General features: G+C 44.0%; 1 protein-coding gene across 1 annotated transcript; it reads left to right on the top strand.

The window, feature by feature from the left end:
* The first annotated feature begins 1762 nt into the window (after positions 1-1762).
* SLC22A3 (solute carrier family 22 member 3) lies at positions 1763-26894 on the top strand. The gene is made up of 11 exons (XM_079298653.1): positions 1763-2407; positions 11247-11350; positions 13319-13473; positions 15668-15833; positions 16835-16952; positions 21512-21609; positions 21745-21959; positions 24227-24335; positions 24545-24657; positions 25830-25929; positions 26650-26894. Exons 1-11 carry the CDS (start codon positions 2000-2002, stop codon positions 26705-26707), a joined length of 1644 nt encoding a protein of 547 aa, XP_079154779.1. The 5' UTR covers positions 1763-1999; the 3' UTR covers positions 26708-26894.

Here is a 26894-nt window from a genome sequence, read left to right as displayed (position 1 = left end):
GGTCTCTCTTAGGCTTTCTGGCTTCTGGTCTGACAGGCTCCAGTGATTCAAATGTGCTGTCCATGACCACAGCGTAATGAACAGGTAGGGATGCGTGAAACTTTGAGAATGGGCTACTATACCATGCTTTCTTTTAGGGAAGAAAGTAACTCCAGAAGCAAGGGTGCAACAGTGGACTGAATTCTCCCTCCACTGAATGTGGTCTAGCTCCAGTGATTAGCAAAGATGTGGCACAGTAATTACACCAATGGATTTCTGAAATAGGAGGAATGCTAAGCACAGCTGTGCTGTGGCATGGCATTCAGGGGACTGCCCCACATGATTCTGGGTTGAGCTAATATTCTCTAGTGCAATAGTGGAAGGTGTCCCTGCCCATGGCAGCAGGGGTGGAACAAAATGATGTCCAAGGTCCCTTCCAACCCAAACCTTTCTATGATTCTATGGTAATATTCAACAGGGACAAACCCATTATTTTTTTTATTGGAGTAAGGCTTGAAGAGCAGTGGGTATTTAATACATCCTTGGTCAGATCTATGAGAGCAGCACACAGATTGATTATCTATTTCTTATCTTTATGCTATTCCCTGCAGGACAATCTTCTCCCCAGTCACTGGAAGCTGTTGGGATAAACATTATCACCTTTGACATCTCAGCATGGTTGACTTTTCAGTAGTCCTACTGGGATGAAAGAACTTCTCTTGTTTGAAACCAGCCATCAGAATGTTCCTCATCTCCACCTGGACCTAGAGGTGACATATTCATGGTATCTAAGCCAACTACAAAATAGCATAACCAGGCATCAAACCAAATTCTCTCAAAAGCATATTCTGATGCAGGAGTGCACCCACCTAGAAATCTACATCTTGGCTAAGCTCACATCACAGCATCACTTGTCATGCCAGGTGGCCTGTATAGTAATCAAAGGATTCCTTGATTTGCACCTGTTTTTAAAATTTTACTCTGTTTTAAAACCAAAGATACCCATGGTAAATGTGCTGTAGGTAACCAAAGACAAGGGATTGCAGGAGAAATCTTTGATAGATGCTGTCTCCCTGCTCCTTCTCCCAAGAGAATACAGTTGCCATGGATCATGAGGTTTAAAAACAGCACTATTGAATCTCTGATTTGATTTGTGGTATTCTGCACAAGATATGCTCACATGCACACAAAAGGCACCCTCGTCCTGACTCCCTCTTCCCTTCTCCCCTTCCTCAAACAGCTGAGTAGAAAAGTGACATAACTTGTTTTCCATTCATATTTGAGAAAGAAACACTGTCATTTCTCTTTTAAATATTTGAGATTTTGTGCAATTAAATTTAACAAGGTCATATAAAAGCTTTCTTGAACAGGTAGATCAAACTTTGGGGGAAAAAACCCCCAGATTTTGGTCTGTTGCAGTATGTGATCCTCACTTTATTTATTCTACAGGAGGGGAAGGACCATGTGAATTAGGTGTGTACAGATGCTGAAGCAGTGCCTTGGAGAAGTAATTAAACTTTGCCAGAGTATTAATTTCTATTTGTGGGAGGAAAGACTCGAGGTGTCTTGAAAGAACTTTCTTTCTGCCCCTGCCATCCTGCAGAGAGCCTGCATCATTCAGGGATGCTCTTTGCAACATCTCCCGTGCTTTCCCGTTTAACTCTGTTTTACCCTTGTACCCATTAATTCGCCCGTCCCGAAGGAGTTAAGGGTTTATTACACAATCCGTTCAGCACTCGGGATGAATAGGGAATGCCCGCCCTCCTCTCTGCGATCTGCTGGTGCTGTGCGAGCCCGGTGCCCGGTGCCGTGCCCGAGTCTCCGTGCCCGGCTGTGCATGTCCGCTCCTGCTGTCCCGTGTCTGTCCGCCCGCCTGTCTGTGTGTCTGTCCGTGTGCGCACATGAGGAGACAGGAGGCGAGCCCGCCGCGTCTGTAGGAACCGCCGGCAGCCGATGCGGGGTGTGAAAGCGAACTCCGCCGTCTGTAGGGCTGCTGCGAGCGGACGGACCGCCGCTCACAATGCCATCCTTCGATGAGGTTTTGAAGGAGGCCGGGGAATTCGGAAGATTTCAGAAGAGGGTCTTTTTCCTCCTTAGCCAGACGGGCATAACTTTCTCTTCCCTGTTCGCCAGCGTGGTTTTCCTGGGGCGAGCACCGGACAGCTTCTGGTGCAGGATCCCTGGGGCAGCCGAGCTAAGCGAGCGATGCGGCTGGACGCTGGAAGAGGAGCGCAACTTCACGGTGCTGTCCCTGCACGGGGGGAACGGGTCGGTCAGCGGGGCGTGCGAGTGGCCGGATGTCACCTGGGACACCTCAGCCAGCTGTGCCAGCCCGCTGGCCCGCTACGGCAACCACAGCAGCCTGCCCCTCGCCCCCTGCCGCGGCGGCTGGGTCTACCAGCAGCCCCACGCATCCATCGTCAGCGAGGTAAGGACACCCACCCTCCGTCACCCGTGCCTGTCCTGCTGTGGGATTGCGGCGGAAAAATGGGATTGTTGCTTTGCTGGCTGGTTCTCCTTTCCATATTTATTTAATTTTGAGTCACAAGCAAATCCAGACAATGAGTGTGATCAAGTGCCGGCACCAAGCTTTTAGGGAAAGGTGAGCTGATGGGAAAAGTTCAAAGCCAAGTGCCCGTGCAAAGTCGAATACTGTCTGTAGAGGAATTCCAGATTAAAACAAACAGCTAAATCCTTGCAGCTGAGGCTTCTGGTGCTCAGCTTTGGGCCGGCACCTTCAGTGATGTAAACTCCAAGTGTGCTCTATGACCAGGATCAATGTAGATTATCTCTTCTCTGTATTTCCAGCATTGAATATGTAAGTTTGCAGGTAATAAAAAATAACAGGTGGCAGACTGCCTATCTGAGATCTGGCAGGAGTCAGCAGAAGTGATTGTGCCTACTAAAGAAAAAACAAAAACAAACATACATTTTTGTCCAAAGCTAACATTGGACTTTTCCTGAATATTGGTGTCAGATAACAGCAGGCTATTATCACTAGTGGTAAGCAGTGACAAATGCAGTGATTTTTTTAATGAGGCTGCAAAAGGCCAGTGAAGATGCTTTCCTGGGAGATCTTTTTAGTAATATGTAATTGTGCAATAAGAGTATGTATTTTAGGGTCATTCTGGCAGGAATTGTTACTCATGAAGTGATGAAAAACACAAAGTGTACTTAGAGGGATTGGCTCAGAAATAATCAAGGTGCACTGCAAAATGTGTCAGCACAGTTGAGGGCTCTGGTTCCTCTCTGTCTCATGAACCTCCTGCTGTGCTTTTTAATTCGATGCCTGCATTGGACTGTGTTCTCTAACTGGGGAGCAGGGCACAGCAGGCAAAGCCCTAAGCAAACACTGACAAGAGTTCCAACTCACCATCCTTCTCCCACCCAGCTGGGACTGCTGAATCCACTCTCAGGCTTTGGGCTGTCCAGGGTAGCAGCTTTGTTTCCTGAGCACCAAGTGCAACCTGAGCAGCTTTAGCCAGTGTCTAGGCTCAGGAGAAGAGAAATCAGAGACCTGACAAGCCCTCGACCAAAGGTTCAGATCTGGCTTTAGTGTATGATCAGTGAAAGGCTGTTCAGAGGGCTGCAAATGACACGCAGGGAGTTGGTGTCAAACTTTGGTCCCTAATAAAGATGTATCTCTGCCCATGCTGACTGTGGAAGGCAGGGCTGAGTGGGCAGGAAAGGAGAACAAATAGTGCCTGGAAGCTGCAGCCTGGCTCTGGAACAACCCATAGGACATGGAAATGGCGGGAAGTTTGTACTACTGCCTCCAAGGAACCTCTGCTGGGGGACTGTGAGGAGTTAGACCTTAAAAATAAAAATATTGAGGTTCTTTTTCTGTTGTTGTCCCTTTTTCCCCCCTTTCAGCCTTGCTATAGGTGAAAGCACATAGGCTGTGTCCATAAGACCATGCTCAGAGTCCGTTTATGGCAGCACTTTGTGTATCTAACAGAGCCTGTCAACTGTGATTTTCCAGCAACAATGGGTACAACTGTGGGGAAAGGAAACGAGTATTTGTCTTGTAGCAATAAATGGGAGTGAAAGGTTCAATGTTTTTGGGCAAACACCTCATCCATCTTTACTTTCTTGCTCTTCTCTGCTGGGGAGACCCTTCAGGGCCAGGGAAGGGAGTAGGGATGAAGGGATGGTTGGGTAAGCACTCCCACCTGTGCTCCCCCAGGTGCATATTGGGAAAACCATGGAGTAACAGCCTGCAAGGATGGGATTGTCTCTCTTTTGTGCCAGGGCAGCAGGTCCCACCCCTGGTGTCACTGTGACTCCTACAGGCACTCTTGCTGACCTCGGATGGAGGCTGCTGGGCTGTGATCTGTGCCACTTGGAACCTCTTCCCAGTTTTGCAACATTTTCTGGATAAATCATATCCCACGAGGCTCAATTTCTTCATCTAAAAAGGAGGCTTGTGGCGTGCATGTCCTGACTCAATTGCTCTGAGGTCAGCCACTAAAAGGGGCTTGATATTTTATTAATGAGTTATATATCCAGCAAAGACAATTTATATCCCAGATTTTATTTAGTCTCTTTTTTCCCAGCTGAGTCCCTAACAAACCATGACTCAGTTTAGGCTCTGTTTAATTAGCTGACTAAAGACTTCTTTTCTTACCCATCCACTTGTAATTACTTCATTTTGTCCATGTGTGCGGAAATGTTTCTTTCAGCTAAAGATTTGTGGCATGTCTTGTTAAATCAGCAGTGGAAGTGACCAGGGAGATGAGGTTAAAAGGATGAGTTACAAAACAATCTCAGGATACGTGTTCAGAGAGAAAGAGAGAGGGGAATAGTCAGTGTAGTGAAGGAGTTTGTTCAGACCTATGGCAAGCACAGGCCCACTGTGGATTTGCAGTGTGACAGGGGATTCAGAGGACAAGAACAGGCATATGAAGCCTTCTCTGTGAATAGATGTCATATCACACAGGAGGTCTGGCAGACAAAGCACAGGCTATTGCAGTAAGTTCTGAGCACCCTTCAGAAGCTAAATGTGTCTGATTTGTGAGGAGTTGTGAAATGAATGGCATTGTGGTACCTGGCTTCACTGCTCATGTTGCTCACTGGCCATTCTCTCATCTTAGCTCTCTCATGCTAAGGTGTTCACAGTAGCATCAGTACAACAAAGAAAAGCAAAAAAGGGGAGTGTGGATTGATACAAAGCACACTTACACTTCTTTGTAAGTATTGTAAGTATTTCTTGGGGTGCCTGCTGCATCACCTGCTGCTGCAGGACTCACCAGTCTCGGTGTTGGGGTACAGTGATGTTGTGGGAGAACGTAGAGAACTTTCCTCCTTCAGCTTTTGAAGAGAAGAGCAAATTGTACTAAGAAATCATCACAGGAGCAACACACGGGAAAGCCAGTTACCTTGTTCTAGTGATGGGCAATACAGTATTGCTAAAGATCCCCTCTTAGTATCTCTGGTGTCCAATGGGCTCTGATAATAGGTCCCTACTTCTTGGCCAAGGTCTCTGGGCTCTATTGCTTTAGGTCAATCTTTTATGTGAGGGCAATCCAGATTTGAGAAAATTGTCACTGGTGCTGCACACACAAACGTGCACTATATTAGAGTTGAGCAAACAAGACCTGGGCTGACATAAAGGTTTTGAGATATCATTTTGAGTCACAGCTGTGTTGAGGTGGTGGAGCTGTGCAGAGGACCTTGGCCCAGTTTAATTGAGCATGTCTTGCATATCTCCCTGTGGATGAGAATGCCTTGGCTTCTCAGATTTTTCTTGGAAGGAAAGCTGACAGGGTAAATTGTCAAGGTAAATCAATTCCTGACTCATGCCAGCTGGTGCCATCTGAAATGATGCCAGTCCCAGCAGGTGGCTGGCACTGCTCAGGAGGGAGGAGGGAGGGAAGGACTGTGTTTCTGTGCAGAAGATGGAGATGGAGAAACAACAGGTGTGCTGGGAGGCTGCAGTGGATGGAGGGACTGCAGCCTGCTGCTCTGGCCCGGGGGTCTGGAGGGCAGCCCAGGTCACACTCTGAGCTCTGTAGCACTTGAAACGAAGTGTTTTGTCTGCCAAGTTCCTGCTGGGTGAGCCTTGTGAAGGACCCATGTAACCAGGACATACCAAAGTCAATAAATACAACTTTTCCAAGAAACTGTGCTGAAGATGGGGTCACTGATCTTTAAGACAAACTCCAGCACTCTGTGACAGGGCAGCTGGAAATAGTGTGCAAAGGGAGAAACATTTTTTTCAGACATTTTTGTCATTGGTGACTCCCCAAGGCATGGGCATGAGTTACAATTGTGACTACAGTGAAATGGCCTGAGGTGGTGGAGGAAAGCAAGAGGGAGATCTGTGTGGTCATAGCAGCTACAGCACAGATGGGAGTATTTTAGGCAGCATTTATTTCAGCCTTGGTCTGCAGGAGTTGAGCAGAAGGGGCAGATTTCAAAATGTCCTGTCTGCAGCAAATCTTCACACTGTAGATGATGCCATTTTGAAACCTGACAATACTTTGTTGCCAAAATGTGAGGTCTGAGGTGGACAAATGGTCATCTGAACACAGCCTGTTGCACCTGCTGGGAATCAATCTTCTTACTTCTCTGCTAGCCAGCTGTCTCAGAAAATACTAGTCAGCATTTGCAGAGAAACCTGGAAGGAAACAAATGTTTGTCTCATGGTTTTTTACTTTTTACAGTCCCTCAGAGAAGGAGATAACGCGTCAGTCAAACTCAGGGTAGAAAAAGCACAGCTGGTCCTTCTACTATCATCCTGCAAGGGAATAAACAACTCAATTTACCCTCAAATTGTTGATCTAGTGTGACTGTTGTTATTGGCATGGCAGTATATCCTGTCTTATTTTCACTGTCATGGTGGGATTAATATTAATTAGGGGAGGGAAAAGGGAAAAGGGCACACAGAGAGCAGAGGGAGCAGCAACTACTGAATTTCTAATGAAACCCTAAGATTTCTCTGTATGAGATGGGCTGGAGCAGCTGCTTGAGGGGGTTATGCCAGTGGGGCTGTGTTTCTTCCACTGCCATCAAACCCACTGGTACTAGTTGAGGGTCCAATTTATTTCTTATTGTTTTGAGGACAGTTGCTGCTTTTATTTGTTTCCCTGTTAGGAGGTGAAGAGTTTTTCTACTTCCCTCTCTCTATGGCCATGAAGAGACAGAGAAAAAGAAGAAGTAGAGAAGGGGCCTTTTGTGCTAGGACATTCAACGAATGAGGTGATCATAGTGGCAGGGACACAAAGTTCATGGTCTTTGGTCATGCAGAGGAGGGAAATTTCAAAGCTTTCAAAACTAGCCTGTCCCTCAGGCCCTGAGTCCCAGTGCCCTGGCAGCAGGGTGGTAACTGGCTCCTCTTGTCCTGGTAAGGGCTCAGCTTGGAACAAGACATGGGGAAGGAGAGTTGCTTCATCCCTTACCATTCTGCCAGAAGCTTTAACAGAAAGCGAAGAAGAAGATAATTTCTCCCTTTCCACTGCATGCACAGGCAGAGGGGTTTGTTGCTGTTAGGATGTGGGAAAGATAGCAGTTTGAAAAGGCAGTGGACAAGAGAAGAGGAGAACTGCCCAGCAACAAATAAGAAACATGCAGCAACAGTCAGCATCTCCCCCGGTTTCCTTAAACTATGAATATCTCACTGAACCATTTGCCACTGGGAGTGAAAGGGTAAACCAAACTCTTTTTGGTCACTTGTATAAATGTCATTTAAAATGTCTGTCTGGATCTGGACATGCTGCTGCAGTTAAGCTCTGTAAATTTCTTGATCAACCACAGAGTTTAATACATTGTTTTGTAATTTAATTGTAACAGGCAGTAGCTCTTCAAAACTCCTCCTCAAGGCTGCTACATTTTCAGGAGCTTTACTGCCTGTTACAATTAAATTACAAAACAATGGATGAAACTCTATGGCCAATAAAGAATTTTTACACACAGAGATATGTGTGTGCTGAAGTGAATAAAAGTCTCTCAAGTATCAGGAATTACAAGTTTGTGGTTAGTCTGTATGTCAAACTGAAATGGAAAATGTTTGCCTTGTACAAAAGCCATGAAGAAATGACAAGTTGCCACAGTCTCATATTTCCCAGTCATAAGCCATGCACAAACTTATTCAATTGCCACTCCTTACACCACTAATGGGCTACAGGGAGCCAGAGCAAAGCCTCTTCCTTCTCCCAGAGAGATCCCACCCAGGTGGTTTGTTGCTCCTTTATAGATAAGTGAATCACCCAGGGCCATTCCTTCCAGCCACACCACTGCTCCTGTAAAACTGAGCATCCCATTGGTGCCCAAGCCTTAGCAGGCATGCAGATGTTCATGGCAGGGATGTATTTCCTACCAGCTGTGGGTGCCTGCACGGACTGCAAGGCCGGCAGGGAGGACAAAACTGTTTTTCCCATCTGTTAAGAGCACTGTAGAGGAATGTCCGGAAGGAGCTGGTTCCTGCTGCCTGCCTGTGATGGCAGCATCCCATTTCTGCTTACAATGGCAGCTCAATGTCAAGGCTAGAGAATAGCAGTGAGGAAGTGGATTGTTTCCCAGTTTGGGCAGTTTTTCAGTTAGCTGGCTAAATGGAAATGGTCCGTGTTCAGGGGCACAGGGGTTTGTGTCCTGCAGTGGATAGAGTTCCTGCAGGTGAGGGCAGGACTGAGTGCAGAGGTGAGTTGCAGGGCTGTGCTGGGTGCCTGCACTAGGCAGTGAGGGGCTTGGCTGAGAGCACAGCAAAGGCAGGAAGTGGCTGAGCCCTTAGCTGGAGCTGGCCAGCTGAGCTAGGTCACCTGCTTGGTGATTACAGTGAGGAGCCAGCTCGCTGGGCTCTAACAGGGTCTGTAGCCAGCGCTGTACAGAACAACAAATAGGCTTAAGATCAGGGGAAGAAAACCCTAAGGCTTTACTTTTTAATATCCTTCTCCCTCCGCCCTCTGGCACTGTAATGAATGCTTTAGCATCTTTAGAAGTGTAAATATCAGCCCGTGCATGGATGGGTGTATGAATGCTCAGAAACAGAGAGGAAGCACTGTGCCACCACCTTTTGTGGAGGCTGCCAGCAAGGAACGTGGGAGCTGTTTGTACAGGAGGACTAAGGACTAATTGGAGGCAGTCTAAAAACGTGGGTAAAGTGCTGCAGATTATTTTTGTCCAAGGGATGCATGTAGGGATAACTTTCATGCACAACCAAACCAGGTCACAGCTGATGCAGTGAAGTGGGTCTGACAGGCAGCTTGGATAAAGAAAAGGTCTCTGCGGGGTGTTCAATTCTTTTTTAAAGGTTACATTCCCCTCTAAAGGTTATGTTTGCAAATGAAAAACAAGACATTGCAGGGTGATGATTTCAGTGCTAGGTGCTACGTCAAGCAAACAGAAGTGCTTATCTACATCAGAATTTATTTAAATACTTAGAAAATGACAAAGCACAGGACTACTTGGAACAGTTAGCGTATTGTCACTAATCTCTAGAAAGAGCATGTAGCTCCCAAGAAGTTTCCTGTATGCTACTATTTCCCAGAATATATACAATATTTGACTATATTGTTAGTGTAGAGATAGTGCTGCATAAATCATAGGAAATTGCTGTACAGATGAAAGAATCCTCTCCATTAAAGATACTTTCCCCTTCCTTTCTGGCATGCATTTGTTCTCCTGCCTTCTTTCATGATAGTTTATTCCTTGCTTGTTTACAGTACAGAGATCAAATAATTTAAAAATAAATACAGTTTTTGAAAAGGGGTCAAGGAGAGTCCCAACCTCTGGCATCAGCACAGGCAAATTGCATTGTGATTTTAAAAATGTTCTTTTAACGGTCATTCTCATAAATCCCCACTGTTTTCCAAAGATGTATCTTTTGATATGATTTGCTAGCACTGTCATAGCTTCAAAAAGCAAGAGGTTAAGCAGCATTTGAAATCTGAAAGTGCTGCTCCACGTTCAGTCTGTGTTAGGAAAGCATTGCAATTGCCCTTGAGTATGACAGCTGAGAGCAGGTTTTATTCCTTCCAGAAGTTTCTGCAGCTCTTGCTCAAGATTTACCAAAGTGGAGGCCAAGTGCTCATAGCTTGATTAGGCTGAAAGGTGGCTACTCAGGCTCCCTGGAGTAACGGGGTTGGCATCAAAACCATGACCTTGTTTAAAGGCAGTGGAGGTGGGATATCTATCAGGTTGGAGACCCACGAGGTGCCCATGTATATCCTGTGCAGGCACCTCTGAGATCTAAGGCCCAGGTAATACTCTGCATGCAAATGGGCTGGGATAGAGCTCGAGCACACAACACAAAATTTTATGGTCTGGAGAACTGTGAATGGCTGAAGAGGCTGCCATCTCTCTAGCACATCCTGTGGGCACTCTGCTCAAGCAGAGTGCTTGAGCATTGGTATTGTCATGTGCTGGTGACCACAAATGTGGCACACTGTGTGTGCTTCAGCAACCAGCACCTTGTTGACAATTAAAAAATTTCTTATAGCTCACATCTGAAAGCAAAAGGGTCCCTCTAGGTAAATGGTGGCAGCTGCTGTGGTCTGTGGCTTCCTTTGGTCCTGAGGCCTCATTGTTGCCTCAATCCAGGTACGGATTGAAACCTCCCAAATCCCATATGGTCTGCATTGGTTAAATTTCTTTATTCTCCAGGAACATCTAAAGTAATTTCTCATGCCATGCTGTCTATAGAATTACTTCAGTTTTACTTTCATTCTGGTTTTAGTTCCTAGTCCCTTCCTTCCTCTCAACCACTTTCCCCACCCCCATCCCTGCTAGTAGTGCTAGGGAATTACGGATGTTGCAGTACAAGGAATAGAAAAGTCTGGGAAAGCTACACCAAGAAAATATATATTCAGTGTGTCTGAAATTGACCTGAGATCTGTTTCAGTTTCCTCAGAGACTGCACATTTTTGCTTTTATCTAGAAGCCACTAAGAAGAATAACTAAATAATTTCTGTAAGATGCTGTTTTCACTGGCAATGGCTGTGGACCCTTACTCTGCACCAAGTCAGGACTTTGCCTTGGCACCATATTTAACTGTGATGTTTGTAAAAGAGCAGTTTGCTTTCCAAATTCTGGGCAATTGATGTATGAAATCAGCATCCTCTTGATAAGGAGGAGCTGTCCCTGTTCATGATCACTTTAAGAGTGCTAGTTATGGGCTCACTGGTGCTTGTTATTGAACAAACATATTTGAGCTTCCCCTTCCTTTTCCCCTTCCCATGTGGACCTATGCAGTTGTGTAATATTTTGCCCCAAGGGTGACAAATGGTGTTTATGGTGACCTGGGTGTTTATGGCTCTCCCTTGTTCCCACAGTATGATCTTGTGTGTGGCAATGCCTGGATGCTGGATCTCTCACAGGCCATTCTCAATCTGGGGTTCCTGGTTGGAGCATTCATTTTGGGCTATGCTGCTGACAGGTACAGTATGAGCTCTGCTGTCCTTTGGTTTGCTGGGAGGTTAAACCACGCCCAGTATCACCTACCATAAGCATGTGCCAACATTTTGCAAGTTTAATTCTCTTGGGATAAATATCCCCAAACTGAGTTAACAAAACCCAGTCAGTGTAATCTTTGCTTTGATTTGTGCTGGAAACTCAATGCAATGGTACTTACTGGTGCTGTTTGGAACTCAAAGGCCATGAAATGAGCTTTTGTTGAGGTTTCCAAAATTTTCTGTGCACATCTGGACCCAGGAAGAGCAGAAGGACACAGAAACCAAAAGGAAGCATACAGAGGAGCTTTCTGACTGATGTTTACTGAAGGATATTTCACAGGCACCATTGATAAGAAAGCTGCTACATGAGGAAAGAAGGAAGAGGCTCAGTGTGGTAACTCTCTCCATTCACAGGCTGGACTCATGCTTACCCATGAGGTCATAGCCCCTGCAACCAGTTCTTGGCTCTGTGAGAGATGGATGAAACCAAGGAAAAATCCCTCTCAATCTTACCCATTCTATGCTTCTGTGAAAAGGTTGGGTGATATTCAGGCTTGAGTAGCTGCCCTGCTCCAATGGGGAGCTCCCACAAGCTCTACCTTGCTCTGAAAGTCAAGAAGGGATCCTGGGTTGTGCTTTGTGCTGCTATTTAACAGCAGTCAACCTGTCCACTGGCTGAGAGCTCCACTGATGGTTTCAGTGATAGAGCATTTTGCTTCAGTTTGTAAATGACTTTCTGCCTGGTTTATATTTTCTTTGGTATCTGTAGTAATAATACTAATAACAACAATAATAATAACAACAACAACAGCAATTATTATTATAATTATAATTATAATTATAATGGTATCTGGTATATCTGGTATCTCAGATAGAAAATTTTGACTTAGCAAACAAAAGCAATTTCAATAAAAACTTCATCTTTCCAAGGCATATAGTAATAAGGGAAAAAGAAGGGGAAAAGAGGCCATGGTACAGACTAACTAAAGATATCTCTGCCCAGTGTCTGGCCAGGCAGTTGTGATACCAGCACCACAAAACTGTGGAAGAGACATTTCAGCCAATTATTAAAATCAAAGAACATGTCTGATGAAACTACTGTACAGCTGTGAAAGTTGTGTATTGACAGAACTGGGGGAATGTGCTGCAGCCAGATCATTTCACTCTTGTCTCCTTGACAGCACTCAAAAGAATGGATCTGGTTGGTAATTGCCTGGGTTTTATACTGCATTAATTATTTTCATATAATCCTTTGAACAAAATTAACTAACAAATACTGTTGCAAATACTTTACAGCAATATAAAGAGATCCATAATTTTTCACAGTTTCTTATTAAAACAGCAACAGCAACAACTGAGAAATGATCTAGTTGTGCTCCAAAGAGAGAATTCTATGAAACTACAGGAACATATATTTAAAAAAAAATTATGGCTTACCTTGGGGACATAATTAATTGTCTTGCTGGAAAGGGAAACTCCTGAATACATTAGGCACATTTTGAAAAGAAGTGATCTAAACCAAACCTAGAAAATCACATAGAGTAGTTAAAGTAGAAATGACTTTCACAAAACTGGCTGGAATTATTATTGTGGAAACAGAAATTCCCAGCAAAAATTGCACTTATTTAAAACCTGATCAGATCAAACACCTGAACTGAAACATATGGGCCCCAGTTTAGGTGCAAAAAACCAAACAGTTTTCTAAAACATAATAGGGCCTGGTGAGGACATCATAAGTTTTGGAATTAGTGATGTCAAGACAGTGATAACTACCACAGGTAAAAGAGGTCCATACCCCAAGGGCCAATACTACAAAGTTTCAGAGAGACACCTTTTGGAAAAAAGGCTGGTGTCAAAAAGGCACTGTCAGATCTAGCATTAAAATGAAATGTTAGGGGAAAAATATCTTTGTGTCTTTTCATGATTTCCACTTTCTTTTCCTTTTTCAACAGATATGGCAGAATCCCCATCTACCTGCTCTCCTGCCTTGGGGTTGGGATCAGTGGTATCATAGTGGCATTTTCACCAAATTTTACTGTATTTTTGATCTTCCGTTTTCTCCAAGGCATGTTTGGCAAAGGAACCTGGATGACATGCTATGTGATTGGTGAGAGTTGTTACCTTCTTTTATTCTTGGATAGGGAAAGGGAGGGATTTTTGGAGGACAAAGACTCTGGCTGCATCTGCTTGTTATAATATTTTTTCTTGGGAACAAAGCTCTGGCCCTGGAGTCAGCAGACAAAGAGTAACCCAAATCCATCCCAATAAATGCATTTGTCTCCCAGTGATGAAGAGGTGAGGCAATGGATTATTAATACATAAAGGTTTTGTTATTAATAGAAGATCACCAGGATGATAAAAACCTACAGAGCAAGCTCCAATTGAACCGGATACACAAACATGGTTGATTTTGGCAGAGTCTGAATGCCTTCCACAGATGCTCAGAGGAGTTAGCTGCTTCTCCTCACTGGAAAGACAGCTTGGCTGGCTGCTTTCATTCTTTAGCTGGGAGACTTTGCTTAGTGTTAGGCTGGACACCAGGGTCCATATTAGGATTAATTTTTTCCTGAAAAGGGAAAAAAAGGGAAGCTTTGTTATAAATAGCATCAAAAACAGCAGGGATACAGAATCTCTGGCAGATTATAATTTTGTCAGTCTATAGTCTATAGCAATGAAGCTCCTTGCATAGTAAGCTTCCTTTGGAAAGCCAAGGATATTGTTGTGGTGTCTTGAATGACTGCCAGGTTCAGTAAGGCAGTCATAAAGCCTGGAAAAGCCAGACATTGAGGAAAGCATCCTACAAGAGATGGGATGTCAGATTTACTTAAAAATAAAACCAGCCATTTGGTAATCTACTGTTCTAAACCAAAACATTGTGATAACATCATCATCATTATACAAAAGCTTGTATCATTGCTGTTGTCTATGAGGCCTGTGACAACTGTTTAAAATTCCTAGTGGAATAAACTCCATATGAATGGGAGCAGAATTGCAACCAGACATAAACACTTACAATGAGTCCTGGGAGCCCTGTGGTGATGTATGTGCAAACATACCAGTCTAGCCCTTTCAGCATCTAAAGCCCAGAAGAACCTTGTTTTTTCTGGGCTAAGTCACACTGCTGAGCAGCTCCTGTCCAAGATCCAGGAAAAGGACCAGAAGCTGCTTTTCCTCTTCCATGCACATGGCTTAATTTTAAACTGAGATCTTAACTTGAAACTTTGGCAAGTGCTCTAACCAGCAATATGTTTTATGACAGACCCATGGCTTCCTGAATATGGCCAAGCATTAACAGAAAGGAATGTTTTTCAATGCTTAGATCAGGCTGCCTGACTTCAGGGAAAGGTTCAGAGATCCTGAGATCCTCAATACACTCTATTACTGCAGACCTGACCAAGGTGCCTAACTCTTGGATAGAGTGATTCCTTCCAAGTCCCTTCAGGGATCAACCCTTATCTCCTGGGATCACCCAGAGTATTTCCCAATCTAACGTATTTGAAGAAACATATACAGATCACAAGTTTGTTTGCACCAGGAGGGTGGTTTCTATTAATACATTTTCAAAGCTCTTGATATGTGCTCCAGGCTGGCCCAATAATCCTCCTTTGCTTTTACATACAGCCCAGCTTTTTTGGGGCAGTGCTAATCAGATATCTTTAGGCAACGAAGTTTCCTATGCATTGCTCACCTCAATTGTGGTTGTCATGGCCATGGGATACTGCCTGGAAAATGAGCCTAGATTTCAGAGCTATTAGACACATTCACCATTAAAGAAATCCACCAAATGTTTAAAAAAAAAGCCCCAAGTAACAAAAGCTAAAACCTTCCTAATAAATAAGCAAACCACATTGGATCATACATTGCCCTCAAAGCAACCAGCATGATATGGTTAAACTCCCTTCCCCACAGACACCTTGTCTGTATTACCTGCTGGGAGCAGCCTCTGCCTGAAGGATCCCCTTGCCTGGGGCATGTGCCAAAGCTGCACATGCTAAGGATTTCTCACCAAGCACGATCATGGTGCAGTCTCAAACCCCTGCCATGGCCCTGTGTCTCAGTAGCAATCACACAGCCAGAATCCCCTCTGGCTGAGGAAGGGTGGGTGAGTTGAGGAGGAGGTGTCACTCGTGCCTGCCTGGCCAGCCTCAGTGACATGCCTACACTGCTGAAGACAAGATGCTGGGCTATACAGAACTGTAGCCTGATATGGCATAGCCTTCCTTACATTTCACCTCTAATAATTTATTTTTCCAAATTGGGTTTGTTTCTGTGTTATTTATTTTGGTTTTGTCTCTGCTCAGTGACGGAGATCGTTGGTTCTGATCAGCGGATTGTTGGAATCGTGATTCAGATATTTTTTACCCTGGGAATTCTAATTCTCCCTGGAATTGCATACTTGATTCCCACCTGGCAAGGGATCCAGCTGGCCATTTCACTGCCCAACTTCCTTTTCCTGCTCTACTATTGGTAATGTTGCAGCCATTGCTCTTGTCAGTATTGCTATTGCTATTTGAGCACCTTGAGAGTCTTCCTGTAGCTCCAAATCTCCAGAGTGGAGGATGTAGGTTAGGAAGAAGATATTTGCATATTGTTCACTTTGCGATTCGTAATTCCTTTTTAGTGAATCACAGACATATATTACTTTAGTTTTTCTGCCCACAGTTTGCCTCTCTGATCAGCCACAACTGGCCATCACAGGACCCTGCTCTATTAATAAGGCTAACTTGACCAAAGTTTGTTTTCCCCATCAGCCATGAGACCCCACTTCTGCCTCCCATTATCTCAGATTTTGTTAAAGTCTGACCTTGCCCTCAGGTCCCCTGAGCTGGGCATCTGATGAGGAAGCAGAGCTCTAAGCTGTGGTAAACTCCTGCCTCAGTGCAGCTGTCCTGTGGGATGGACCCAAAGTGACTAACCCATGGAGCTCCTCCTGAACACCACTTCCTTAAATGCTGGCTGTTGTGAACTTTAAAATAGTGAATCATCTCAACCCTAGGCTAGCAGAAACTGAAACACCCATCAGTGATACTGCTTTGTGTTCAGCTTATAAAAGAAGCACACATTTGTATGTGTGTATCTTATTGTGATACAGCCAGAAGCTTCCTGATCTGCCTGTATGTGTTACTCTATGGGCTTAGTGCTGGCTTTCATTGTTGCTGTTCTACAGGAACCTTCTTTGCTTGTTGGTTATACTTTTGACAACCATTGTGATAAACAATAGCTAGATTGCTGATTTTCCAGCTTTGCAGAGTATTGATGTGGTCTATCTTCTTCTTTCTTGGGATCAAATATTTTACAGAAGGTTGACTAGAAAAGCAGTCCTCAAAGGAGATTTTGTATCCCAAAGACTTAAAAAAATCTGTGTTTTGTTAACACAGGGTAAAAGATAAAAGACTTTATCTTAAGATAAAAGACTTTATGATGTTACAAGGCAAAAGCCTTATTTAAGACTTTTTGTGTTCTGACAGGGTGGTTCCAGAATCTCCACGTTGGCTCCTGACACGCAAAAAGGGAGAGAAGGCATTAAAAATCATGCGCAACATTGCAAAACACAATGGGAAATTTCTCTCACCACATTACTCAGAGGTACAGTCATATGTTTGAGCCAGAGGTTTTTTGTAAGCTTTCTTAAGCTTTGGAAGGTTCAGTGGTGTTAAAATCCGTTCTATTTAAGGGATGGACAACACTCTTAAAGAGTCAGTTTGTCAGTCACACAGCTACTTTGTAAATTGTGAGATTAAAAAAGTGAACCGGCTGGAAATATACAGGCTTTAAAAAATAAGTTTGCAAAACAAGGAATCAGGTCTTTCTTTTGTAACCCTCCTTTTTAAAAACTTGTGGGAACTATCAGAAACTAACTGAGGGGCATGGTATTTCATAGTGTTGCCATTTTATCTGACAGAGAGTAGAGATAGCAGGATCCTTTTTCATGGATCCTTTTCTAGAAGTTCCTTTAACAATTCTAAGAGAAAAGGAAATTAGATTTAAATAAATTTGGTTCCATCCCAACAGTGAGAGAATACACTGCAAAGTTCAAACTGAGGAAGCTTTGCCTGAGATCACTATTCACAAAGTAGGATGATATGTGTAAGAGTTACAGTCCTTTGGCCAGGAGTTGTGACAGAATTTGAAAGGACCAATGCATTTCAAATGATGCTGTTGTGACATGGCAGCACTTGTCTTGTTCAGTGCTGGTAGCAAGTGTCTGACTCTCAGACCATGATTACTGCAGCACTGGACTTATGGTTCAGTGAGAACAGATGTGGTTAACTGGAGTGATCATTAAGGTCCCTTTCAACCCAAAACACTCTGTAATTCCTGTGCCTGGGCCCCCAGAGCTGGATGCAGCCCTGCAGGTGGGGTCTCACCAGGGAGGAGCAGAATCCCCTCCCTTGCCCTGCTGGCCAGGCTGCTTTTGAGACAGCCCAGGATACAACTGGCTCTCTGGGATCCAAGTGCACATTGCTGGGTCATGTCCAGCCTCTCATCCACCAGAACCTCCAGGTCATTCTGGGCAGGGCTGCTCCCAGTCTGTTCATTCCCAGCCTGTGTTCATACCAGGGGTTGCCTGGGCCCAGGTGCAGCCCCTTGTTAAACCTCCTGTTGAACCTCATGAGATTACTTATGAAAGGACATAGACCTGCTGGAGTGAGCCCAGAGGAGGGCTGTGAAGTGCACAGAGGGCTGGAGCACCTCTCCTGTGAGGAAAGGCTCACAGAGCTGGGGTTGCTCAGCCCCAAGAAGTGAAGTTTACGAGACCTCAGAGCTGCCTTCCAGTAACTAAAGGGGAGTTGCATGAGAACTGGAAAGGGACTTCTCTCAAGGGCATGAAGGAACAGAACAAGGGGGAATGGCTTCAAACTAAAAGAGGGAAGTTTTAGATTAGATAATTAGGAGAAAATCTTAGCTGTGAGAGTGATGAGGCACTGGAACAGATTTCCCAGAGAAGCCCCATCCTGGATTGTGTTCAAGGCCAATCTAGACAAGGCTTTCAGCAACCTGGCCTAGTAGACAGTGTCCCTGCTGATGACAAGGGAGCTGGAAATAGATGAACTTTAGTGCCCCTTCCAACCCAAACCTTTCATTCTATGATTCTAAAAATTATTTTCTTTTGCTGGGCCGTATACACCAGTGTGATTCCCTCATCCAGGTCAGAATTATGCAGTGCCAAGCGTGCCCAGAGTCATGTAGCAGGAAGTTTGTGCTGCTGCAGCTTCCCCTCCACATTCAACTCTGCATTCCTACACCCACTTCCTCTCTAAACACCAGCATTTTCAAAGCATCACACCAGAAAGATGTGACTTTCCTTGCTTTATGTTTTAAGTTGTATTAAAGTTTTCTTTTTCCAAAAGTATCCATGTTCATGACCTTAATCCACTCACAGCTGCAAGAGATTAACCTCCACACATCGAGATTTGTGCTGGCTCTGTTCCTGGGACCTTTTTAATACAGAATCTCTGTCATGCTCTGTGCTGTGCCCAGAGGAAAGGGAGCATCTCTAGGAAGTACATGGGTAATGGATCAAGGATATTTCTCACATTAACTGATATCAAACTTCTCTCTCCTGAGGCAGCTCCAGAATTTCAGGCTAAGTGCTGCAGGTGTGGAGGCTCAGGGAGAAGTGAGAAGCATTATCCTTCAGTGCACTTGGGCTCAGATTTTTCAGTATGTCTGTGTCTATTTCATCAGCCAAGTCCCTTACACAGCTCTGGATGTTGCAGCTTTGGGTTTTTGCTGGCATGTAGAAGCCACAGATGACCTTTATATGAAAAAGGATTAACATTTGCTACTTTTGCTTTTTGAGTTACAACACTGGTATAGGTCAACACCAACCAGAACCCATTAAATTAATTTTAAATTATAAACTCTTTTCTTCCAGTTGCTTGTATTTATCCTACCATAGACAGTTTTTCCAAACTAATTTTTTAATTCTTGGTCTCTGTCCAAAACCAGAATGAACTGCAACTCTGTGAGTAGGAGCTGCTTCTTAAGAGAATTGTGGATCAAGACCTGTCCCAGATTTTTTCCTACCCTATAGAACATATTTAGACATATATATTCCTTGCATACATTAACTTACATATGAAAATTTTATATACATCCACGAATGTATAAACCTGAATGGCTCATGAAGAATTAAGCATGTGTAGAACTATATATATAAAAATAATTGTGGGAAAACTGATATGTAATTTTGCTGGAACATGAAAATATGAGGGAAGCTATAAAACTACATCCAGGGTTTTCAAATAGTGTATCTTTGGAAACACGGGCCCTGTCACTGAATTCCTGACTGCACTTGTGCGAATAGCAAGGCTCTCCTTGACTTCAAGGAACAAAAAGAGGATTTTTTCCCCCTGCAAAGTGTTGACTCTCCATAGTGCCTTTTTTCTTCATCTATAAAAAAGTGCTCAGTCATGTCTGGAATTATTTTTACTTTATTAAGACATAAAAATACAAGTGGCAGTTGTGCTGAATTTATCTCTAGTCCTCTGGAAATCTAAAACCATATTTGCACAAAGTCACAGCTGATGGCTGGCAGCCTGTTCTTATAAACAGCAGACATGGCAGCTTTATAACCATGTTATGAGAGAGTCCAAGAGCAGTACAGAAACCCAGCAACCCCAGCCTGCCTCACTAAGGACTCTGGCATGCAGCTCAAGTGGCAGTGCTGTGAAGAAAACTTTTGGCTCTGGTTACAGAAGAAGAGTGAGAGGGAGTAGAAAGGAAGTTCAAACAAATGTGGGGCTTCTCTGTCTTACTTACAAAGATTTGTGTCAGTCAGCTATGAAAAAGTCATGTGTAAATACACCCAGACAAATATCTCACCAAAAAGCAGCTGTGCTACCTTATGATACAATAGAACAAATAAAGAGTGAAAGCTTTGGATTTGGCTTTACCTGTGCTCTCATCATGGATCTGCATGTTACCTCAAGCTTCTCTGTTTTTTCAGTCCTGTCTGTCTTCTGGCCTGGGCTCCTGCCCCAGTGTGAGCAGCAGGTGATGTGGTAATAAAGAGGGGTTTGCTCCTCCCTTTGTCCTCTTGGGCCTGCTTTCAGGAGGGGCCAATAATGGAGAGTTAAAGCAGCAAAAAGGTTGCCTAAAATCCTCCTAAAAATGGCCCAGCAGGTTTAACCCCATGTTCCCTGCAGCAGCTTTGAGAGCTGATAGCAATCCCAGCTGTAGCAGTATCATGGCTGGTCTTATCTGCCTCTGCCTTATCTTCCTTGTGTCTTCCTCACTTGCCAAATGACCATATGAACACAGGGCTTCCACCTGGCTTGGGCAGCATGGTCAAAAACTGCTGGCCAGAGTTGGAAACAGCCTAGATCCATGTAACTAATCCCTGTTTGGCCCTGCTGGTATTCTGGCTCGATAATATCTACAGCAATGAGCTTCAATGGGTAAGCACAGGACTGAGTGAAATCCTGCTCTTCTCTGTTAGTGTTAAACCTTCTAACCAGGGATTTCATTGAGTGTCTGATTGTGATTGTATTGGAGGCAGCTCAGAACAGATTTATCACACTTTGTAGGCGGTATGAGGATCATTAATTCATACTTAGCAGGTTATTTTTTTCAGGGTAAAAGTCATGTTCAGCACAGCATGTGCATATTTTAGGACCCTCTGAATTTCACTGGTTGAATATTTTGTAGCATCCAAGCACTGTCATAGATCTGCTCTTTCCCTCACTCCCCTTTTCTTCCTGTGCTGCCAATGATGTTCCCAAGCTCAGTTCTTGCTGCTCAGCCCTTCTCTACGTTCTTCCCTCAGCCCATTGCTTTGTCCTGTCTCCCCTTCCCTGCCACCCATGGCAGAAGGCAGTTCTGTGTCCAGTGGCCTGGTGTGACAATGACTGCTTATTACCTTCCAAGTAGATCCAGGTCAACAATGAGGAAATAATTTTTCCATTCTCAAGTTCAGATTGGGGATTTTTAAACCAATTTTGGCACAATCATCATTAAGGAAAGCTCACAGCATATCTAGTTATTGGCTGTTCCAACACCTGTGCACTGCTCTGGAGTGCTATGAGCAGCAAACTGGCTTGTCAGCACCTTTGCTCACTGGACTGGAATATTGCTGATCCCTGTATTTACACAGAAATTCTGACTCCTGACAGCTGACTCCTGCTCTCTTGCCCCCTCAGATCACTATTAGCAACGAGGAGGTCAGCAACCCCTCCTTTCTGGACCTGGTGAGGACTCCCCAGATGAGGAGGAACACGCTCATCCTGATGTACGCCTGGTGAGTGCTGTGTCAGTCCAGCTTCTTACCTGGATGGTGGCTACTGAGGAAAGATTCCCTTGTGATTTCAGGGGCTCTCCAGCTGCCTGCAATCATTTGTTTGCCTCTCAACACTTTTTTCCCTTTGCTGCTCAGGTTCACAAGTGCCCTTATCTACCAAGGGCTTGTCATGCGCCTGGGAATCATCGGAGGAAACCTCTACCTAGACTTCTTCATCTCAGGAGCCGTGGAGCTGCCTGCTGCTTTCCTAATTATTGTGACAATCGACCGCCTTGGCCGGCGCCTGCCCTTTGCCACCAGCAACCTCCTGGCCAGCGTCGCCTGCCTCATCACTGCCTTCCTGCCAGAAGGTAACTCCCCCCTGGGTCAGGCTCTTCAGGGCAGTGGCTCCTCTCTGGCACCCCCTGAGCAAGGATAGTGAGAATCACAAACTGCAGATAACAGGAAAGCACGTGGGGATACAGGCAGCACATGGAGCAGCACTCCTTACTCGCATGTAGATGGTCCTGGGACATGGAATAGCTGCATCTTTGATGGGCTGTGAACAACAGCTGGGAGTGGCTTAGAGAAAAGGTGTATAAAGGCTCTGTACTGTCTTTAAGGGCAAATGAAATGGAAGAATATACAAACATAATGGGAAAATACATTTTCTGACATGGAAAACAGTGATGTAAGAAATAGGTGATGTCAGTGAATTGTCTTGGTAGTCTTTTCCTTTACTAATAGAACAATGCAAACCACAACACAATGTAGGGTCTGTGGTAGGTATCACAGAGATTGTGGCCTTGCCCTCACTCTCCCAGGGGTTTGGACAATGCTAAGAGGCTGGGAGAAAGATATGGCTTTTGATTAAGCCATTCTTATCTGGTTTCAAGGACTAAAGATCTGATATTAAACAAAGGCTTCCCAGCACCAGCACTTCTCTCCTTTCTTTAAATTGTTTTTTTTTTGTTTATATATATATTTTTTTTATTTTATCCCTAGGGAGCCATTTGGAGGTACTTTGAATTGTATATAATCATAGGATTATACTTTGCCTTACTGTAGCTGGGGACCATGAGAAAGGCTTCATTTTCCTCAGAACTATTCCTATCCAAGTGAGGGACAGTCCTGGCCACCCTAAGAGGTTTTAGTTTCCCAAGGTATATAATGGGGCTACCAACAGCCTTTCTCAGTAGGAAAAGACAGCCTTGGGTTTAAGATACTTGAAGATAGGACACTTGAGGTCCAAGTTCTGCCTAAAGAAGTCTGTTCATACAGATGGGAAAAACTGCAACTCTCATCTGTGAGCTCCTTCATTGTGCTGCTCACACAGTTCGAGTCCCCTGGCAGAGGGAGCATCCACACGGACGTCACCATCACCTTGGGAGTCTGATGGACTGAAGGGGTGCCATGGAGATGATGTAGATTTGTTCTGTTCTTTCCAGCCTTTGTTTTTGTTACATGTTTTTGAAAACAGAAATCTTCAGGGCAAAAGCAGTGTCTTGCAACATGGGATGAAGTTTGATGGTGTTTGGTTGTTTTGGAAGGCAAATAAACTCAAGTGTCTCATTTTTGGTTCTGAAAAACTGAAATGTTTTCTTGTTCTTCCACTGAAGGTTTGAAAAAACACAATCATTGCCAGAGCCCTCTCCAGTGGCCGAGCTCCCCTTTGTGCCAAGTTCAGGCTTGTTGTTTCACTTGCCTCTCTGTCTGCCTAGTCACAGTTAGACAGGAGACTGCTCTCTCCCAAAAGCATGACAGAAGGGCTTGTCACATTCCTTGTGATGCACTTCCTGAGAGCACCAGCTCTCCAGAGAGGGGTTCTCACAATGAGAGGGGCAGCTCTGTGTGTGTGTGTGACCCCCACTCCCCTGCTGATGTACAGGGAATTCCCACTGCTGCATCCAGGGCAGGGGCTGCTCACCAGAGCTTGAGTGGAGCTGGGGGAGCCAGTGGGGCAGTGTCAGCTACAGCCTGTGACAGTCATGCCAGGTGTGATGGAAGGAGAGGGGAGGATGAACAGGACTAGCATAATTAGGAGTGTGTCTACTCTGCAGTGGCTAGAAAAATCACAGAGGGTAGGTGGGCTTCTCGAGGGAGAGTTATTTTACTGCAGCCTTCCTGGAGGTTTCTAAGAGAAGTGTAGATGTGGCACTTAGGGACATGGTTTAGTGGTGTAGTAGCAGGTTTGGGTTAATGATTGGACTCAGTGGTCTTAAAAGTCTTTCCCAATCTGAATGATTCTATGATTCTGTGCAGCCTTAGAGGTACCTTTCTTGTAGTCAGAAGGCTCTGGGAGGTGACTTAATAGTGTTTCTTACAGCATAACATCCCTATATAGAAAAATGCTCCTTTCTGCAGGACAATTTGAATGTAGTCATGGAAGCTTATGATGATTATTCTCCAAGATGCTCCACCAGCATCTTGGATCAATCAATCCTAGTGATCTCTAATTCTCCAAAGCAGCTTCACATGACATTCGAAAGCAATAGATGCCACTATAGATTGATACCTACAGCAGTGGCCTTTCAGTCTGATTTGCAGTGTTCCTGTGGTATAATATCTGCTGGCAGGACCTGGGGGCTCAGAAATGCTCTGCTGGTTCACACAGAAGTGTTTCTTTCTGTATGAACAGATATCCCTTGGCTCAAAACGACCCTTGCCACGCTGGGAAGACTGAGCATCACAATAGCTTTTGAAGTAGTCTATCTTGTGAACAGTGAATTGTACCCCACAACACTGAGGTATGTCAAAAGCTCCCAGGAATCTTTCAAGTTTTCCCTGTGCTTTTCCCCATTTCTGTTTCACTGTCCTTTAGTCAAACTTGGTTTTCTCCAGAGTTTCCCAGCTGAATAGCCACTGCTTAATGTGAGTCTACATTCTACTCCTCAAACTGCTGGTTATTCTGTTTGGTAGCACCTCTCTAATACCTGGTACTTTTTGTCTTTTGCAGAAACTTTGGTGTTTCCCTGTGTTCAAGCCTGTGTGATCTTGGTGGGATCATAGCCCCATTCCTGCTTTTCCGATTAGCAGCCATTTGGTTGGAGCTACCTCTAATTATTTTCAGTAAGATTTAATTTACAGCGTACTTTTGGTTTAAATATCCTTCTCCTAACAGAGATTTTCTTTTTGGGTAAAAGTAGTATGTGGCCTTCTCTCCCCCACAGACCAGTGCTTCTCCACCTTTATGCCTAGAGCAAGAGGCTGAATGGCACATGGGTGAAATGTGATTTCTCTGCACAATGTGGAAGAGCTCAGGTCTGCTTAGGTAACCAAAGGAGCAGAAAATAAACTATGTGAAGTGCTTTAGGACCAAGAAACCTTGCAGCTAGGTTCTGTAATTGCATGGCAGTCTGTGGCTGAACCAGACTTCTAGGAGGTAGATGTGACTGGAAAAAGTCAAAATGAAAAGGATACAATAAGAAGGGAAATTCGCACCAATGACAACTTTAGCTGAAAACAAAATTGAAAGACAACAGACTTTTTAAATTATTACCATTATTCCAAGAAAAGACATAGAAGTACAGTGTTGTTATTATCTAATTATTAAATTCTGCTGTTTCTGAGGGACATGTGAATTCTCTCTGTCTTAAGTAAACAGCTACAAAATCACAGAGGATCAGAGTGAACTGTGCAACAGTCAGTGAACAATTGACTTTTTGCTTCAGCCCTTCTATTTTTGACTTAATACATTCTGTAAATTATATCTATGCAGGAAATAATTCCAAAATATCCATCCTTAATTCAGATTGTATCTGAATGCTGTTCCCTAAGGAGGAGTTTTTATTCTGAATCACATAATTTACTTTGGCCATGGATAAAGGAAGAGAGTATTTCAGGAAAATCTCAGTGGTTTCAGGAAACACAGATGCATCTCCATGACAAAGCCCTTTGAGAAAAGGCAGATTTTTTTCTACATGAGAAATACCACCCTGGTTCCCGTGCTGTTTTTGTACATTTGCCTGTGTGCACTTATCTCAGGATTTTGACTTCTAAGGCCTCCCCCTGGGGAGATCAGGCTGAAAATGAGCTCCCTGCCCTCAAGAGATTTTGTAACAGTCTAAATTAGTGTAACATAGAGGTATTTGATTTGAGTAGGTTAATCAGAATTAGCAGATGCCCTTAAAACCTCTCACCTCAAACTCAATCTGAATAAACTTTTCTCAGTGGATAAATGCTGAAAATATAAAAGTAACAATGTTCTTACTGTTTTTGTATTTCTTCAATGTCCATTGTAGGTATTCTTGCAGCTGTCTGTGGCCTCCTAGTATTGCTTTTACCAGAGACAAAGGGAATCTCATTACCAGAGACAGTGGCGGATGTGGAGCAGCTGCACAGGTATGAGATGTATTTTCTTACTTGTACTAGGATGAGGTTTCCTGAGGATTGATTTTCTCCAACTTTACCAACTATCATGAAGTATTGACCTTTTCCAGTGTCAAAGTAAATTGCCTAGTTAGGTTGATGCTAGGAGCAGATGGTATTTCCTCAATAGAAACCTGAACTTTGCAGTATCACTGAGGAAGACTATTAAAAAAATGTATGGTGATAAAATCTGGAAACAGAAAGCAATAGTGTGCTAGAGAGGTGCTACAAAGCATAGCCTGCAATTCTCTGCTTGAGAAAATCAGCCATTACCTCAGTCAGAGCATCCTGTGAAGAAGGGCCCATTATGGATTATATTATGGATGCAATCCCACATTTTGTGAAGTCATTTGAAAGTCACATATGAGATGGATTTATATCTGAGGGGTTGTAGGCACAGCTTTCCCACTCCTGGCACACAGCAAGCCAGACTCTTCAGTGCCCTGCAGATATGCAGGGAATATATACACCTTGGTTAAATAATTCGAGAATCTGGTGCTGTATATTAATGTTTCAAGGAGAGGCTTTGAATATTACATTAAGAACTTTTATCTGATTCAATGTACAAACTAAGGAAAGTAAACCTTCCATGCAAAAAAATAATGTTTCAGTACTGCAGCTTGGACTACAACTTGGACTACCTATTTTCCTGTTTTTCCACACTTATACTCCTCTCCCCTTCTGTTTCAACAGTCATTTTGGAAAATGCGGCAAGAAACGGAAACAGCGGGACACCAACTCTTATATTTGATTTTTGAAGGACAGCACTGAGCTAAGAACTTTGTTCCCATACTGGGAATTTGTTCTCCACCTGCCACTACTTCAAAATTTGCTGCAGAATATGGATTAAACTTCATGTTCTCCTTTTAAGCACAAGGACATTAAATGCAAGTAGTGTATTTTTCTATGAATATGGAATAAATACTTTTTTTTCTGAG

This window comes from Erithacus rubecula (assembly GCF_903797595.1).
Source record: "Erithacus rubecula genome assembly, chromosome: 2".
Lineage (NCBI taxonomy): Eukaryota > Metazoa > Chordata > Aves > Passeriformes > Muscicapidae > Erithacus > Erithacus rubecula.
Note: the sequence above shows the minus strand (reverse complement) of the source record. Positions and strands in the feature narration are given on the sequence as shown.

What these genes read in the sequence shown, in the direction of transcription:
- SLC22A3 (XM_079298653.1), top strand. Translation starts at nt 2,000, where the DNA reads ATGCCATCCTTCGATGAGGTTTTGAAGGAGGCCGGGGAATTCGGAAGA. An exon ending in CACTGCCTTCCTGCCAGAAG is followed by an intron (nt 21,960 to 24,226) that starts GTAACTCCCCCC and finishes CTGTATGAACAG; the next exon opens with ATATCCCTTGGCTCAAAACG. An exon ending in TTGTACCCCACAACACTGAG is followed by an intron (nt 24,336 to 24,544) that starts GTATGTCAAAAG and finishes TGTCTTTTGCAG; the next exon opens with AAACTTTGGTGTTTCCCTGT.